Here is a 17481-nt window from a genome sequence, read left to right on the forward strand (position 1 = left end):
CTCAAGTTCAAGGTGCAGGAAGAAGAAGACACAAAAGTGAGAAAGAATATTGCTCTGAAGGCTTCACAAGATGAAGATGATACAGCCTCCGTGAGTGAAGATGACATGGAAGGTGATGATAGTGATATTGTACTCATCACACGAGACTTCAAAAGAATACTCAACAAGAGTAGATTCAGAAAAGGTGGACCTAGCAACTTCTTCCCGAATCAGTCCAACAACTTGAGAAACAAAGGGAAGTTAGAGTTCAACAAAAAGCAAACTGATAAGTGCTTTGAATGCGGCCAACCTGGACACTATGCAAGTGAGTGTCCAGTGATGAAGAAGAAAGAACGAAGAAAATCAAGATTCAACAAATTTCAAATCACATGGAATGAGTGCAACTCCAATGGTGAAATTGAAGAGGATGAAGAATCTGCTCAATTGGCTTTTATGGCCATTGGAGATGATGAGGTAACATCTTGTAACTCTCAATTTGAAAGTGATGATGAAACTGATGATGATCTTGAATCTTTCATTATAAAATTGCATAATAGTTTGAAAGAATCCTATGCTAGAAACAAGGAGTTAAAACAGAAAATTAGTTTTTTGTTTCGAGATAATGCAAATCTTTTTCAACAAAATAAAAAGTTGAAAGCTGAAAATGATTACTTCAAAAAGAGTGAGACTGCTTTACACTTTGAGCTTGATAGAAAAACAAAGCTTTGTGAATTGTTCAGAAAGGAATAAGGTGATTTAAAAAGAAAAATTGATGGTCTAAATGAGTTGTTTAAACACAAGAAACAAGTCTGTTTTCAAAAGAATAGGTTGAATTCTAATTCCAACGAATTTGCTATTTATAAGAGAAGACAAGTAAGATTTATTAAACCTGTTCATATAAATAACTCTTTGGTTATGTGTAATTTCTGTTGTCAAAAAGTTACATGAAAAGTGATTGCTATGTGAGAAAGAATATAAAAAGAGGCATGAAATGCATGTGGATAGTTAGACATGATACTAACTCTAACAAGTAGGAGATATTGGTAAAATTGATGAGATTCTTGTTCATAATGCTTTTTTGCAATTCTCTTTTGATGTTTCTGGTGTTTTGAACTGAGTTTTTATTGATTTTTTACTGAATTTGTATGATGTCAAAAAGAGTGGAAAAAGAATAACGCTGATCTCATGATGATTTGCTGTGATTGCTGTCATTTCTCTGTTTTTATTTGGACTATTGGATTCTCTGTTATTGTTACTGGTTTTTGGTAGCTGATTTTTACTCTCATCTTATGATGACAAAAAGGGGGAGAAATGGATGCTATGTGTAAGGGGGAGTTATTATGAATTTATAAGCTTAGATGCATTATGTGAGGGGGAGCTTATGCTTATATGCTCAATTTTTTTCTTTCTTCCATCCATTGTTTTGTCATTATCAAAAAGAGGGAGAATGTTGACCTTGGTCCCTAGCTTTTGACGATTACAAAACAAATGGATGTTGCTAACATCTCCTCAAAGGTTTTTTCAGAAATGAAACAAATCAGGTTCAAAAATTAAGCACATTTGAAAAAGACAGAGTATGCTGAACCTGTCGGACGCTCAAGAAGACAGTACCGGACGTCCGATAATCATTGTACAACTTCGGACGCATGCTTCGGACGTCCGATAGGATCCTTCGAAGTCGACGAAACTATCGGATGCTGAATATGTCTCCACCGGACGTCCGATAGAAACAAGATAATTTCTCAAATCTCTTTGTTTGCTGTCGGACGCACAAAAGGCTTGACCGGACGTCCGAAAGAATTGAAAAAAATCTCTTAAACTCACTGCCTGCTGTCGGACGCATAAAACAGGGCTATCGGACGTCCGACACTCCAACGGCTAGTTGACTCTTCAGCTACTTTCTATCCGTTGGATGCATTAATGAGGCACTTTCTTGATCCTATATAAATAGTGGTTGGTCAGATTCTTCAAACAACTTTTGCACACTGAAGATACAAAAGATCTAGAGTGATTTTAGTGAAAAAATACTCTTCAAGAAATATTTGTAGTATTAGTGGTGTGAGGTTCATTGTAACCTTTTCATTTGTGAGTGAATACTTCATGAGTGTAGCTCTGTGAGGGTTGTCCTGAGGGATAGTAAAACGTCCTGGCTTGACCGAGTGGAGTTCTGGGCAAGGAGGAGGTGAACCTTCCTTTGTACACAAAAGTGATTGTAATTCATCAACTTGAAATAGCTTGTTTGAATTAACCTACAAGCTCAAGAGGAGTTGGGTAGTTATTTGGTTTGCTATTCTTTCCTTTTTATTTACTTATTGTTACGTTTGAAATCTGTACTTTGTTTATCTCTTCTACTCACAAGCACTTGTACTTTCTCATCTACTATTCCATTGTGTGGTCGCCTAGAAAAGAGGATTGTTTTCGGCCTTACATCACATGTTTCCCTAATATGGGACCAATCACGCTAACAATTACGGATTCAATTACGGATTAACCAATCTAACAATTATGGATTCAACCGGTTAATTTGATAGTAGATTATTGATTAATTCGAATATTGGGCCCTTGACATTCAAATAACACAATAATCATAAGAAGTTAAACAAAAAAATGTACGAATACCAATGAATAAAAGAAATAAGTAAAATAATTCGATCTTACAAATGTTTGGAACTGAGTCTTCAAGTTGACCTTCGACAAGAAAACGAAATTCAGCTATTCTCCATTGAGAACAACCCAAGCAATTCCATTGAAGAAAATTGCGTGAACGTTCAAAAGAAGAAAACTCGAGAAAAGACGAACAGAAAGGCCAAGCGGCCGTTCTTCTCCTCTCTAACAAAAGAGTCACGACTCGTTTTTTATTCTTTCTACCCTACGAAGTACTAATCAAACGGGAATCCGGCTTCCCTTATTCTTTGTTTCCTACTTCACTTCTACTACTCATAATAAAGGCCTATTGCCTAATTAGAAAAAAGGAAATAAAAATAATAATAACTCATGTTTCCTAATTCAACTCTACAACTAACAAAAATAATTAAAGTCTTCAAAATTCCACCAAAGATATCCGTATTTAACTCGAACTAGGAAATCTCCATGCGTGATAAATTCCTGAGTCTTCTGGACTTGAAAGTAATTTTTGAAAAATCACCTCTTTTATCACTTTTTGCTCCACTTCCCTACAATTAGCACCAAATACAAAATATAACTAGAATCAATCAATTAATACAATATTTAACTAAATCAAGGGAAAAATAATTATAAATTGAATAACAATTTTGCACCCTATCAATTCCCTCCATACCTAGATCATGCTTATCCTCAAACTTGAGAAACAACAAATCAAACAAACAAGTTCAAACAATGGCTTTCACTCAAATTACCCATTGCCAAGATACAATTAAAACACATGTCAAGCACTAGTGGCTAGTCTCCAAGATATCTCTCTGGTTAGCTTTTATAACTTAAGACTCTCCCAATTTCTGACTAACCAATCTAAGGATATAAAATATTCAACTAGCATTTGTTAGCAAATGGTTCGACTGTTAAGCAAAATATACTTTGACATTTTTCACTATTAGCACTTTTTTTTTCTTTTTTAAAATATCCCCACACTTGAGTTTTTTTTTTTTAAATTCGGGAGAAAAAACTTAGTCCTTAACCATTCAAAACTTTTGACGCAAACTCTGACATCTACTAAATGAAGGAGCCCAGTTACTCAACTCTCATCACTTAATGACCACATACTCATAGCTATCGCCATCTTTTGACGTGAAAGTCGGTACTTTTGGCAAAAATCCTCGGTTACTAGGCAACGATAACCAGCGGAGTATAACCAAATATGATTCACATATTAGCAACAAAACAAAATTAAAGATAACATCACAAGTCCGCTTCATCTCCCAAACATGGAGAACTAAGATTAATAGTTGAACCAATTTACATGAAAAATGATAGACAAATATTTACAATACCTAGAAAAGTTAATCAAAAATGGTAAAAGTCACAAATCTCAAATATTCGCCAGAGAGATACGCTTCAACTTAACTATGCTATACTTGATACATTAACACATAAAACCTTAGCAATAGAAAATTTTGAAATATCTACCCATTGTTAATCAGGAATAACCACAAAAATATGCAAGAAGTGGCAAAAATTGGATAAAATTCGACAAAGTTGAACAAAAATTCAAACAAAAATGCCTACACTTGTACTTTTCTAATATAATATCATATACTACCCCCCACACCTAAATCTTACATTGTCCCTAATGTAAGAAATAAAAAAAATAAAAATAGAGGAAGGGAGCAATGAAACTTCCCTGATCATCAGGGGGGCTGTGGCATAGCTATAGGTGAGAGGCAAAAGACATGTGAAGCTCTACATTAGCCAACCGATCATCCATTTGATGGACTTGTCCATGCAGGTGAGAAATCTCCTTTAGTGGTGCACCAATTCAGCAGACAAATTTTAGGGGCTACGATTGCTGACGGTGAAGCAAATTGGAGGGGGATGAAATTGGTCTAATAGCAACGGTGACCTTCCTTGGGACTTAATAGTTGGTGGTGAAGAAAGACGAACAGCTATGGCAAAGAAAATGGAAAGCGAAGAAAGAAGAGAGGAAAAAAAAAGAAGAGAGAAAGAAAGGAAAGAGAAAAGGAAAAAGAAAAGGAAAGAAAGAAAGAAAAAAAAATCTTTTTGTCTCTCTATTTTTTTTTTACTTCTCCTTTGTTGGAACAAGACGTGGGCATGTTTTGTTGGTTGAAACTCTTCTGATGATAAAGTTGACTAATTACGAGTTACAACGTGTCCTCTAGGTGCGTGCGCGTCATGTTGCCTTGTCGGCCTTCAAACTCGAAACATGAGCTCTCCGGCAAGTAGCCGTGGGCACGGCATGACGGTGTAAATGTTTCTGATGGTGGAGCGAATTATTAGCGCATTACCACGCGCCCTCTACTCATCGACACGTCCTGTCGAGCATTGTTGTTAAACTCGGACCAGACCGGCCGGTTCGACCAGTCGAACTGCAAACTGGCCATTCATCCTGGCCGAGTTCTTCTAAAAACCCCTCTGTTTAATACTCGGTCAAACCTAGTCAAAAATTGGGTTGAACTGTGAACCATTAAAACTGGCAAGAATCGGTTTTTTTTTTTTTAAATTTGTCTTTTGTTGACTTTTCAGGCTTTCACGAGTTATCCCAAGCCAAATTCCTAATTTGACACCCCGGACTTCATTTCACTCCGGCCCTAAATTTCTAAAATCTCTATCGCTTTGTTTCTATCTTCTTGCCGCCGCCAATCTTTGTCGCCATTGCCGACGGCACATCTGAAATTCCCAAGTAAGTTCCTACTAGGGAGTACAAGCGCTATACACCAATTTCCAGTCTCCTCTCCTACGCTTTGTCCAAAGAGTCCAAACCTAACTCCCTATATATTCTGAATCAATTCCTGCTGTCTTCTCCAGTTCTCCATCCGATCCTCGGCAGAGTCGCAGAAGTTGGGAAGGTTGGTTGAAAAAAGGGTTTGAGTGATATTTGTTTAATCAAGTAAGTTAATGTTCTGCAACTGACTAATTTGGTGCAAACTGTGACAGCCCCACTTTCCCCTAAGGCGAACCAAAGAGGTTAGCGGACTGCCTGCCCAGCTCTCGCCAGGACTAACGGTGCAGTATAGAGCAATCTATTGCGTTCCGGAACTTATAACGCGCGTAAACAAGGCAAAAGGGCAAAATAACCCAAAAATAAAAAAAATGAAATCCGGAGTCGGTCATGAATAGTAACCGACCCGTCCGAACCCAACCAAACATCGAAATACATATACAACATAGCATTAAGCATTTACAAGCCAAAATGGCATTTAAAAGTGATATAAAAGTCACTACATATGTGGTTTGCCCAAAACAAAAGTGAAAACGGCCCTAATGATACATTTAGGGTCCCACTTTATATACAACACAAAAGAGACATTCATCTAGTTCATTCGGCAACCATCTATCAAGATATATTCCAAAAAAATCATATTCCTGTAAGGAAAACAAAAGGAACGGGGTGAGCTAATTGCCCAGTGAGAATACAACTCAAACAACCAAGTTCATAGATGCATCAAGTTTAACAGTCCAATTTACCAAAAATAAGTAAAGCCACACATCAATAATGAGGATAAAAGGATACGGGTGGCTCTCAAGAGCCCTTTTCCTCGTTTGCATTCTTGATCGAATCTCATTGACTCTCCGTCAATGTTTAAAAGTAACCAACCGTAGACTCCACTTTACTCCCATTCCATTCCTCCTAACATCCCCCAACCGGACCCGCAATCCAAACACATGCATTGTGGTATTACTCGAGTATACCGGAATCGAGAGTCTCTCATACTACAAGATTCCTTATAACTTTACCCAAGGCTCATTAATTGTCACGACCAAGCCCTTGCCGGCTCGATTCAATCAACTACCAATGGGGTTGAGCTCTTTGATAACATTTGTAGTCGTTGGATACTCGTCCGATCGGCACCAAGTCATGTATTTCATTTCATATAACATTTCATATAACATTCCAATAACTTTCCAATAACATGCGAAACAATAAGTGAAAGTGATAAAGTACACTCTCACTTCAATCAATTAACATTTAACATCTCAAGTTCAAGTATCAAAGTCATATAATAACACATAAGTGAGTAGTACACTCACCACGCTAGCAAATGTGGTTTCAAGCACTTTAGTCAAAAGAACGTTGTGCACCACCGTCACGCCCTAAAAATCATGCAAACAAGTACCATGAGACTCGATAACGAGTCATAAACCAAGGCCAAACATGACCCCAATAGGGTTCCATAAGCATATACAAACAATCAAGGAAACCAGAAATTTCGGAAATGTAACTAACTTGGCCCTGAAAAAAACAGTTTTTGTCCTCATTTTGCGGTAATGGCACAAATTGCACTACGCTTATCGGATGAGGGTGCAAGACCCACCATCTCGAAGCTAAAAGATAGGACTACAACATCACAGGAGGTCACTCAACCCAGTTTTGAGTGCAAACAGGTCAAAAATGCAAGATACTTCATCAACAACATAAAACAGATTCACCAAAATGCATTCTAGCGGAAACATCATAACTCAGGCTCTACAAGTCCAAATCCAGAAATTCCAAAACCATATGAAAGATAAGAAACAGGGATAAATTTCATCAGAAGGCCTCAACATCCAATTCGGAAGTAATTCCAGCCAAAACAACTAATTACAGGCGCAGTTCTCACTTTCGGGTAAAACCAGAACAATAATAGTAATTTCGACTTATCTCATTCTACAGTACTCCGATTGACCTGAAATTTTGTAGGCACCTCTAAAATGTCATTCCCTACAACTTTCATGTTTTGAGCTAAGGCCAAATCGGCCTCTATCTAGGATCTAAAATTTCGGACAGAATGTAGCTTCAAGAACCCTAGATTTTTCAATTTTCTTCCAAAACAGAAATTGGTTACAATTATCTATCATATACACCTACTAGAGTCATTAAACATCAGTTCCCATCATCAAGGATAGCCACAACATCACATTCATATTAAACCAGAAAATTCATCAATAAATTGAAAACTTCACCAATTCATCTCAAACCAAGAAATAAACCACAAAATTCATCACTTTAACTACCACTAGGCACTAATTAAGCTTCGTTAAGTGAAGGAGAAAGTTCAATCATCACTCACCTAGTAAACAAGAGAGGAAGAGTTGCTTGTCCTCTTAGCTTCCCAAAACACTTCACCAAACCACTTACTAACACCTAAAGAAGAGATTTTATGGAGTAGAAACAAGTCTAAGTGATTGCTTTGGATGATTTGCACTAGATGGATGCCAAACTTTGAAGAGTTTTTCTTTCTTCTTTGCTCAAGGTGGCCGGCCACAATGGAGGTAAGAAATGGTGATTTTTGTGATAATTTTTGAGATATTTAATCAATTGGTCAAATAAGTCAAAAAGGTGAATAGTTGTCATAAGTTACAACCACTCTTAAGGTGACACTTGTCACTTCATTTAAAGCATCTCTATCCTTTAAGTCCCTCTCACATCAATCACATCTCAACCTCTACTTATCTCTTGACACCCGATAAATTTCACTCAGTATCCGGAACTTAACCTCCTTGGCCGAATTTTCCCGAACTTTTCGCACTAGCGGGTCCCACGTCCGTTATATATCCTTAATTTTTCAAAAACTATCCAATACTAGAAAAATCATCTAAAAACTATATCTGCTCATAAAAAAAATATCTAGAAAATTTTCCTACTAAAAAAAAATGCAGAAAACAAACCATTAAATAAATAAAACCCTAGAAAATGGGAAAAGTACGGGTTCTCACACAAACTAAAATGTTCACTTTTTGAAGATAAATTTGCTTGTGCTACATAAATGCATCCTTTAAAAGTCAGAATTGCATTATTGGGGTAAATGCTATCTAATTTTGATGTACAGATTCATTAAAGTATAAGAAGAAAGGGAAAAGCGTAAATGACCAGTAATGTGGAAGCACTCACTAATTTAATTTCATATGATCTATTTGTTAAATTTCAGGCAAAACATGTGCAAGAGCTTTATTAGGGACTTTTTCTTTAATTCTTTTATTTGAATTAATGGATTTCATTTGTTGCTTTCTATGTGTCTGAGGAAATGTAAAGTTACTGAAAATTTTGGGATGCATCTCTTTTGGTAACTCCATTGTTGCTTCTTGAGATATGCAGAAATCAGGATGGCTACTTTTAGTCTATACTTTTAGTTGGAATTGTAGAAACTAGATAAACTACTTTTTTTTAAAAAAAATTTTGGCACAAGTAATAGACACTAATTAGATTTTAGACGTTGAAGTTAAAAGCTACCTCTTATGTTGCTTGAAAGTTGAAATCAGTGTTCTAGATTGATATTTAGCATTCACTTATCACTTTCTTTTCTTTTCTTTTTTTTTGGCATTCTTGTTTTTCTTTTTCTCTTTTGGCTTAACTGAGGTAGGACGGAAGTAGACTGCTAAGCCAGTTCAAAGGTTGATTAATCATGTAGAAGACTCAGTTGATTGACCATGCAACTGAAGATGTCATCAAATTATGTAAATGTAGCGAGAATGTATTAAACTGACTTTTACTTGTTTGTTTTCTCTTATCTTTATGTATCACAGCTGAATACATATCAATCTAAGTACAGCTTAGTATGTACTACAAAGTCTTCCTCAAAATTGCTTAACAATCTTTGGAAGCAAATTAAGGATGTTCAAATTAAACATGTGCAATTTGGTGAATTGGATATGGATTTGGATCACTGGTTTTTGGTTATATTTTGTAAATTTGATTTGCAGGAAAAAGATATATATATATATATGATATATTTATGACGTCATCCGATTCGACCTCCAAATGACCCCGATTGAACTCATTGACCACCATTGACCCTTGACCCCTGAGTTCAGCAGAGTCGATGTTCGGTCCGACTCTGAAAACATAGCTGTCGGGAGGAAGTCTTCTGACCATTGAAACAAAAAATAAAAATTAAACACACCAAATATGAAAAACATAAGATAAATATAATGAAACTAATAATAAAAATAAACTAAAAATTGAATTGGGTAGCCTTCCAATAAGCACCTTTCTTTAATGTCTTTGGCTAGACATTGCTATGCTTGTTCACGGAGGATAAATTCTTATAGCTCGTTTTAATGTTTCATCCTCTATATAATCATGGTAACCCTCGTAAATAGAATGATTTTTTAAGCATACTAGTTGTTTTTTTCCATTGACTAGTAGATGGCACCAAACAGTTAAACAGTGAGCTTAATTCTTCACTTGCTCCTCCATCACGAACACTTATCGGTTCAAGATATTTAGCTATAGCAACTCCTAATTTATTCCTGCCATGAAACTCAAAAATTTCTGATATACCAAAATCAATCGCACTAGCAGAAATTATAGAATAAGAGACAGGGTAATGTTGGCTAGAGAATGGAGAAGATGTCACTATATTTGAGTTGTTCACTGGATTCATCCACTTGAACAATTAGAGATTGGGGTTTTATTTTTTTCATTCTCAACTTTCTTTTCAACTACATCTGTAGATCCTTCTCCTGGGGACTCTTGCAGCTCCTTATCACATGTTAGGGTAATTGTACTCTCATCTTTCTCAAGATCGATAATAGTCTATAAGAGCAATTCTTCACACATTTGAGAAGCCAATTGCATTGTTCTAGATGTCAATAGACGCACTCGATCCACCAAGTTACGAATGTTCATTTGTGTCTCTTGATGAAATCAATATGTGTTAGTAGCTAGTGATTTAATCATTTCTTCAAGAGACATACCTGACGTGGATGATGTTCTTGAGACTCTTGTTGTTGAAAATCTATTGGCCCTGTCGCATAATTAAAATTGGAATTATCTCACCATCCTTGATCATATTCATTTGAACAAGGGTCATACCACGTTTGAGATCGGGGTGAAAAATTCTCAAAATTATTGATTGGGGCATTCAGGCCATCTTGAAACACGGGGCACCTATCAATTGAATGATTTGAGGCATAATAGAATCCATAAGTTGCAATAGCCAATCTTTCTCCAGAAAAGGTTAGTGTATCTAAATATTGATCACTAGAAAATACACGAGTCTCATTACTCCTCCTAGGAATAAAATCCAATCTATCACAAAAATATTGAATGTTAGCAGTCATAAACTAGTAAAAAAAATAATAATAAGAGAAAAAATAAAAATAAAAGTAAGATGAACTCCAAAAGAAACAAATTAATTATGTATCAGACCCCAACAATGGCACCAAAAATTGACAGGTGTCGAACCTGTGCAATAATAATTACCTACTCAAGATAAATATAAATTTTTATATATAATGGTGAGCAGAGTCGAATCTACAGGGATTGGAGATAATTCGTTTCTTCTAGAGTCCTGAATAGGGGGAATTTTAGAAAATATAAAAACAACTAATGGAAATAAATAGGAGTTAATCAACAGTAGATAGGGTTGTAATCGAGTCGAGTCGAGCCCGAGTATCGCCATACTCGATCTCGAGCTCGAGCTCGAGCGAGTAGTATTATTGGAGCTCGAGCTCGACCTCGAAACTTGCTCTCAGTACTCGAGCTCGACTCGTGGGCTCGAGTCCATTCGAGCATTCGAGCCTTATCGAGCTCTATCGAGGTCGAATTATTAAATTTCATTTTCTTGATAATTTTTGAGTGAAAAGTTATTATTGCCCTTTTAAAATTTTTATATAATTTGAAACATTTCGTAAATTCGACAATTTTTTTGGGTATAATGGTAAATTTATATATTAAATAATATATATAATTTTAATAATAATATATTAAATAATTAAAATTAATATGCTCGATAAGGCTCGTCGAGCCTCCGAGCATCTCTTCTGGATGCTCGAACTCGACTCGATAGCCTTATCGAGCTGCTCGAGCTCGACTCTAACTCGGTTTGACCGAGTTCGAGTCAAGCTTTTGACCGAGCTGCTCGCGAGCAGTTCGGTTCGATTACAACCCTAACAGTAGATACGATTCTAGCTAAAGGTGCAACTTTTCAGACACGGTTCATTCAACTGATCATTGATGCAAAGATAATTCAATTACTCATTAATAGATTGGTTATAGCTATCAACAAGTTCTGACAACCAACTTTTCCTTACTTTGTCGACAGGCAAGGTACAACCGTTGACTTTTTCTCTGACCAAGAAACAATCCTAGATACGACTGTAGGATTTAATTTCTCGATTGCATTAAGAATTAGAAAAATCCAACCCTAACCAACAAATACACTATGAGGGTTTATTTAAGTTAGATCATACGTTTTCCTAACACGGGACCAATCATGCTAATCGCCACTGGCATTAACCAATCAAATAATTACGGATTCCACCTGTTAATCTAATAGTAGATTGTTAGGTTAATTCGAATGTCGGACTCTTAACATTCAAATAATACAACAATCATAAGAAATTAAACCAAAAAACGTACGAATACCAATGAATAAAAGAAATAAATAAAATAACTCGATCTCACAGATGTTTGGAATCGAGTCTCCAAGTTAACCTTCGACTAGAAAAAGAAATTCAGCTACTCTCTATTGAGAACAACCCAAGTAATTCCATTGAAGAAAATTGCGTGAACATTCGGCAAAAGAAGAAAACTCAAGAAAAGACGAACAGAAAGGCCAAGCGGCCGTTCTTCTTCTTTCTAGCAAAAGAGTCACGTCCCTCTTTTTATGGTTTCTACCCTATGAAGTACTAATCAAACGGGAATCCGGCTTCCCTTATTCTTTGTTTCCTACCTCGCGTCTACTATTCATAATAAAGGCCTATTGCCTAATTAGAAAAAAAGGAAATAAAAACAATAATAACTCATGTTTCCTAATTCAACTCTACAACTAACAAAGATAATTAAAGTCTTCCAAATTCCACCAAAGATGTCCATATTTAACTCAAACTAGGAAATCTCCGTGCACGATAAATTCCTGAGTCTTCTAGACTTGAAAGTAATTATTGAAAAATCACCTCTTTTGTCACTTTTTGTTCCACCTCCCCACAATTAGCACCAAATATCAAATATAAATAGAATCAATTAATTAATACAATATTTAGTTAAAATCAAGGAAACAATAATTATAAATTGAATAACAATTTTGCACCCCGTCAACATTCCAACCATTGACCTTGAGGAAGCTGGAGGCTTGAACAAACTGAAGTCATTGAGCCGATTATGAAATCAAGCCAAGAATTTGGATTCTTTCAGGTTCATAGTACTGATAATGTTTGAACTGAAAAACTAAACATAATCCTCGATGATGATTGTCTAAGACCATCATTTGGAACACATTATCAATCTTGCTACTCATAAGTAAATGCTGTTAGTTCAGGTCATTATTCATGGAGCTTTTGAAGGCTTAATGGAGGAGACAATGAATGTTATCCAGGAATTCTTTAGGCTGCCAGGCTTCTACTCCAACGACAGCGGCATCAGCCAAATTTGCAGAATCTTCTCAAGCACTCTAAATTATCACAAAGAAGATTTTCACTACTGGAGTGATAACATCACACACAGTTGCCATCCTGTGGAGGATTACATTCAATCTTTGCCCGAAAAGCCTACCAGATATCGGTAAAAGCCTCTACGTATGACCCAACTTATTTAAATAAGAATGAAGTCAGCAATTCCCTTACAATGATTAGCACCACAATTCATACAACCTTTTTTGAAGCACGGAAGTTTCTCTTGAGGATTTTGGATCTGATTTGTGAAGGATTGGGACTCATAGGCTACTTTGAAGGTGAGCTAACCAAAGTTCAGGTGTTCTTAGACAGGGAATGCCAGAACACTATGATCTTAATCTCATAACTATGCTTCATCAAGACACAAGACCTGGACTTCAGTTCTTCAAGGAAGAAAACAGTGGGTTGGTGATGAACCTTTGCCTGATGCATTAATCGTCATTTGTGGTCTCCTATTAAATGTACGTATTATCCTGAAGCTCATTGAACTGTAATTCTTGCCAATAATAATGTATATCCCCCTGCTAGGTATCCATCTTTTTCGTAAATGGTACGGGTAATCAGTAATGATTTGTTCATAATTCCTAAATATCGAGTGGTAACAAACACAAAAACTTGAACAACCATCGCAACGTTCTTGGCTCCATCTAATGATGTCAATAGCACCAGCAGCGGCTTGAACTTGGATTAACATTTTTTTAAAATACCTTCTTACTCCTTCCCGTGCCCTTTCAATCTCAATTGTTACGCACAAAATTTAAGTCTTAAATCTAATAGTGAAGAGAATTCAAAGAGCCATCCCGTAATCACCAGGCCGACGCCAATGGTAACTTGGATCAATGCGTTACTATAAGAATGGTAAATTTATATCACTATATAAGAACGGTAAATATATGGCTGAACCCATGATAATCACACCAAAAAGAGGGACTAAGCCACTACGAAATTCCAACATTATCAGTAAATTGTAGATAACTTAACTATCATTATTAACTATAGTTACATCTTGCAAACAAGATAACGCCAAACCCACCCCTTATTCGGTATCCTCAGGGCATAGTATACAATAACCCATCACTATAGTTACATCATAAACAAAGATATTAGAAAGAATATGGTGTGGCAATGGCATGCAGAGGAAATTTTCTGTGGACTGTGATACCAAATGATTCGGTCATGTCCAACTCGTTTGGATTGATTCCATCAGGTGATGTAAAGTTAAATTTGTTGACCAGTTTTGCCAATGCAAGTTCGATTACTGACATGGCGAAGTTGACACCCGGGCAAACTCTTCGTCCAGCACCAAACGGAATTAACTCAAAGTTCAAACCATGAAAATCTACACTCGAACCCAAAAACCTCTCAGGTCGAAATTCCTCAGGGTTCTCCCACAACAATGGATCTCTTGCAATTGCCCAAGCATTCACAAGCACCTGTGTGCTCGTTGGTACATCATACCCCATTATTTTGACGTCTCGATTCGATTCTTTAGGACCCAGTAATGGAACTGGAGTATGAAGTCGCAGAGTTTCTTTAATCACTGCTTTTAAGTACTGCATTTTCTCCATATCAGCTCGAGTTATTTCTGGTTTTCCTTGAGTCACATCTCTTACCTCAGCCTGCAATTTATGCAAGACTTTGGGGTTCTTTAGAAGTTCTGACATTCCCCAATCCATAACTGAATGTGTTGTATCAGATCCAGCACCAAAGACATCCTAAATAATGGAATCAAAGAAAGTGTTGCATTAGAACATGTTTCGTTTATACAATGGCAATGAGCCTTTATTTCTATTATGTACCAATCCAACTTTATTCACAACCATGCAGTAATCAAACTTTATCAATGAAATGATTTTAAAAATCAATAAATATAAGCTAGCTTGGGCTGGCTGATAGTCCAATAAAGAGCCTAAGGTTTGTGAGCTTTTATAATTCTAACGTATATATGAATATTTAAATGGATTGAGTTTAGATTTGTCAAACCTTCGATTGACAAAACCCAATTATTACTCCATTCACAACCTTTAAAACTCTTGAAGGTTATGAGTCTTATGACAAGGGGTATCAATTTGTCTTCATCAATCCGGGCTTCATAAGGCTTAACTCAACACACTTAAATATTTATATGTTTGAGTGGTTAAAACAGGTAAAAGATTTAGAATTTGACACAAGTTCGATTGTGATTTATATGTTGTACAACTATTGATTTCTTACGTAATTTGATTTATACTAATATAACTTATATAAATATCACTTGCGTATGCCAATTTAGTGAGATATAAGTGTATACCAAATTTAAAAAGTAAGAATAAAACGACCGTATGCAACTACACCAAAATCTACCATACTTGCCTCAATCCCAAAGATTTACTACCAATACAAAGAGATGGAGAGAGAAATTTACCAGGATGATAGCTTTCATAGCATCACGTTCAAGAGCAAAGCCCATAGTCTTTTCCTCATTAATCTCAATCAAGATATCTACAAAGTCTTGGCATCTTGCCTCACTAGTAGAGTCACTTTCAGCCTTTCCTTTCCTCTTATTCATGTGCTCTTCTATCACACCCTCAAGAAATCCGTCAATCTGTTTAACTGTTTTCTTCACTTTAGAATCCAAACCATTGAAGCGATTAACCCATGCAAGCGAAGGAATATAGTTTCCTACATCAAAAATACCCAGTAACTCACCAAACACCTTCAAATTCTCCATACTTTTCCGCCCATTTTCTTCCTCGCTATACTTCCTCCCCAAGGCAACCCTACAGATTATATCATTTGTGAGAATTAAAAACATGTCACTTAAGTTTACAGCTGAGGAAGAACACATTCGGCTGATCTTCTCGATCATGAGTGACGTCTCTTCTTCTCTGACATGTTGAAAAGACTGAATCCTTTTGTTACTCAAAAGATGAAGCATAGAAATGCTTTTTAGTTGTCTCCAATACTCACCATATGGTGCAAAAGCTATGTCCTTGCTTCCGTAAAAGAGTTTATCTGGGATGCCAGATTTAGGCCTGCTTGCAAAGGATAAATCATGGGTTTTCAAGATCTGGCAAGCTGCATCAGAGGAAGAGACAACCAGCATTGGCTTGCTTCCCAGTTCAAGCAGCATGAGTGGACCATATTTTCTTGACAGTGATTGGAGGGAGCGATGTGGAAACTGGCCAAGCTGGTGAAGATTGCCAATAATTGGGAGCTTTGGTGGAGATGGTGGTAACTTTTTCTGGGGTTTAGAAGCAGCATAGAACCATTTGAGAAGGGGTAGAAGGAATATGAGGAAGGAAAAAATTGAGAAAAATGAAAGATCAAGATTGATCGAAGCCATGTGATATATGATCATGCATTTGGCTGTGCTGGTGTTCTCTTTTTATACTAGTTTTTCAAGCTCTTTTACCGTAGAAAATTCAGTAAAGCAGGACCAGAGGGATGATTAAGTCAATACATCAATTAAGGCACCGCTGTACGAGTACGACCATTGAAGGTCCTAGGGTCGTTCACTTTTTGAGCAGTGATATTGGAATCTTCTATATATTTATATCTATACTAGGAGGTGTGCACCGCGCATAAGCGCGGTGTGGATTTGAAAGATCGGCATGCCCAGTGTTGTTGAGTAAAGTAATAAGAAATTGGAAAGTAGAAAGTAAGAAATTTGGAAATTGTAATGAACAGCATATTTAACAGATAAGTAAAAAAACATTAATACCAATGAACGTAGATTTAGAAAACAGAATAAGTAGGTCTTCAGTGGTTAATGTTGAGATCATTGATGTTGAGGTTGTCAACGTTGTGAACTTCATCCATAGCGTAGTAAGTGATCATTTGATAAGCTGAGCGTTTGATCATTCTGAACTTTGATGTGGAGGGTTTGATGTAGCATGTAAGTATTTTTCCGTGGAGAATTGTTTGGAGATGCTGAGTTATATTTATATTCTGGTGAGAATAAAGTGTGAAAGGAATATAATAAGTTGTTGGGAAAAAGAGACCGAAACAAGTGATGCATAAAAGAAAATAGGTACTTACCTCCATTTGCAAATAGAATAGTTCAGCAGTTGAAAATTGAACTAGCTTTTCGGCTTCAGAGCCCATAGCAGTAAGACATAGAGTGCCAGTTGAATCCGTGATCCAAATGGAAATGCAAGCCCTGGAATTAATGAGGTGAAGTACATGCGATTGGAGGTATAGATTGAGTAAGATAAACAGGGTATATTATTTATAAGTACCTGGGTTGGAGATCAACTTTAACTTGGCAGTATTTGCAAGTTATTTTCCGTTCATCTACACAGCTGTTTGGGTGATAACAATTGGGACAAGCTATGTAGGTAAAATCTTGAGGTTTACAATCAAGCTCGACGACACCTCTAATCCATGCAGTCCTTGGTTTCTACATAGAATAATAAAAGCAATAGGAGGAGCAATAGGGAAATATTAACAAGGAAATATGAAAAAGAAGTTAAGATGTGAAATTGGTCAGTAGTA

At 36.4% G+C, this 17481-nt stretch overlaps 1 protein-coding gene across 1 annotated transcript; it reads right to left on the bottom strand.

Annotated features, from left to right (window-relative positions):
- Nucleotides 1-13917: 13917 nt before the first annotated feature.
- LOC113736754 (norfluorocurarine oxidase-like) lies at nucleotides 13918-16345 on the bottom strand. The gene is made up of 2 exons (XM_027263838.2): nucleotides 15410-16345; nucleotides 13918-14720 (listed from the first exon to the last, which is right to left on the bottom strand). Exons 1-2 carry the CDS (start codon nucleotides 16343-16345, stop codon nucleotides 14109-14111), a joined length of 1548 nt encoding a protein of 515 aa, XP_027119639.1. The 3' UTR covers nucleotides 13918-14108.
- Nucleotides 16346-17481: the final 1136 nt, after the last annotated feature.

The sequence above is a fragment of the Coffea arabica genome, chromosome 3e (assembly GCF_036785885.1).
Source record: "Coffea arabica cultivar ET-39 chromosome 3e, Coffea Arabica ET-39 HiFi, whole genome shotgun sequence".
NCBI lineage: Eukaryota > Viridiplantae > Streptophyta > Magnoliopsida > Gentianales > Rubiaceae > Coffea > Coffea arabica.

What these genes read in the sequence shown, in the direction of transcription:
- LOC113736754 (XM_027263838.2), bottom strand. Translation starts at nt 16,345, where the DNA reads ATGATCATATATCACATGGCTTCGATCAATCTTGATCTTTCATTTTTC. An exon ending in CTATGAAAGCTATCATCCTG is followed by an intron (nt 14,721 to 15,409) that starts GTAAATTTCTCT and finishes TCCATTATTTAG; the next exon opens with GATGTCTTTGGTGCTGGATC.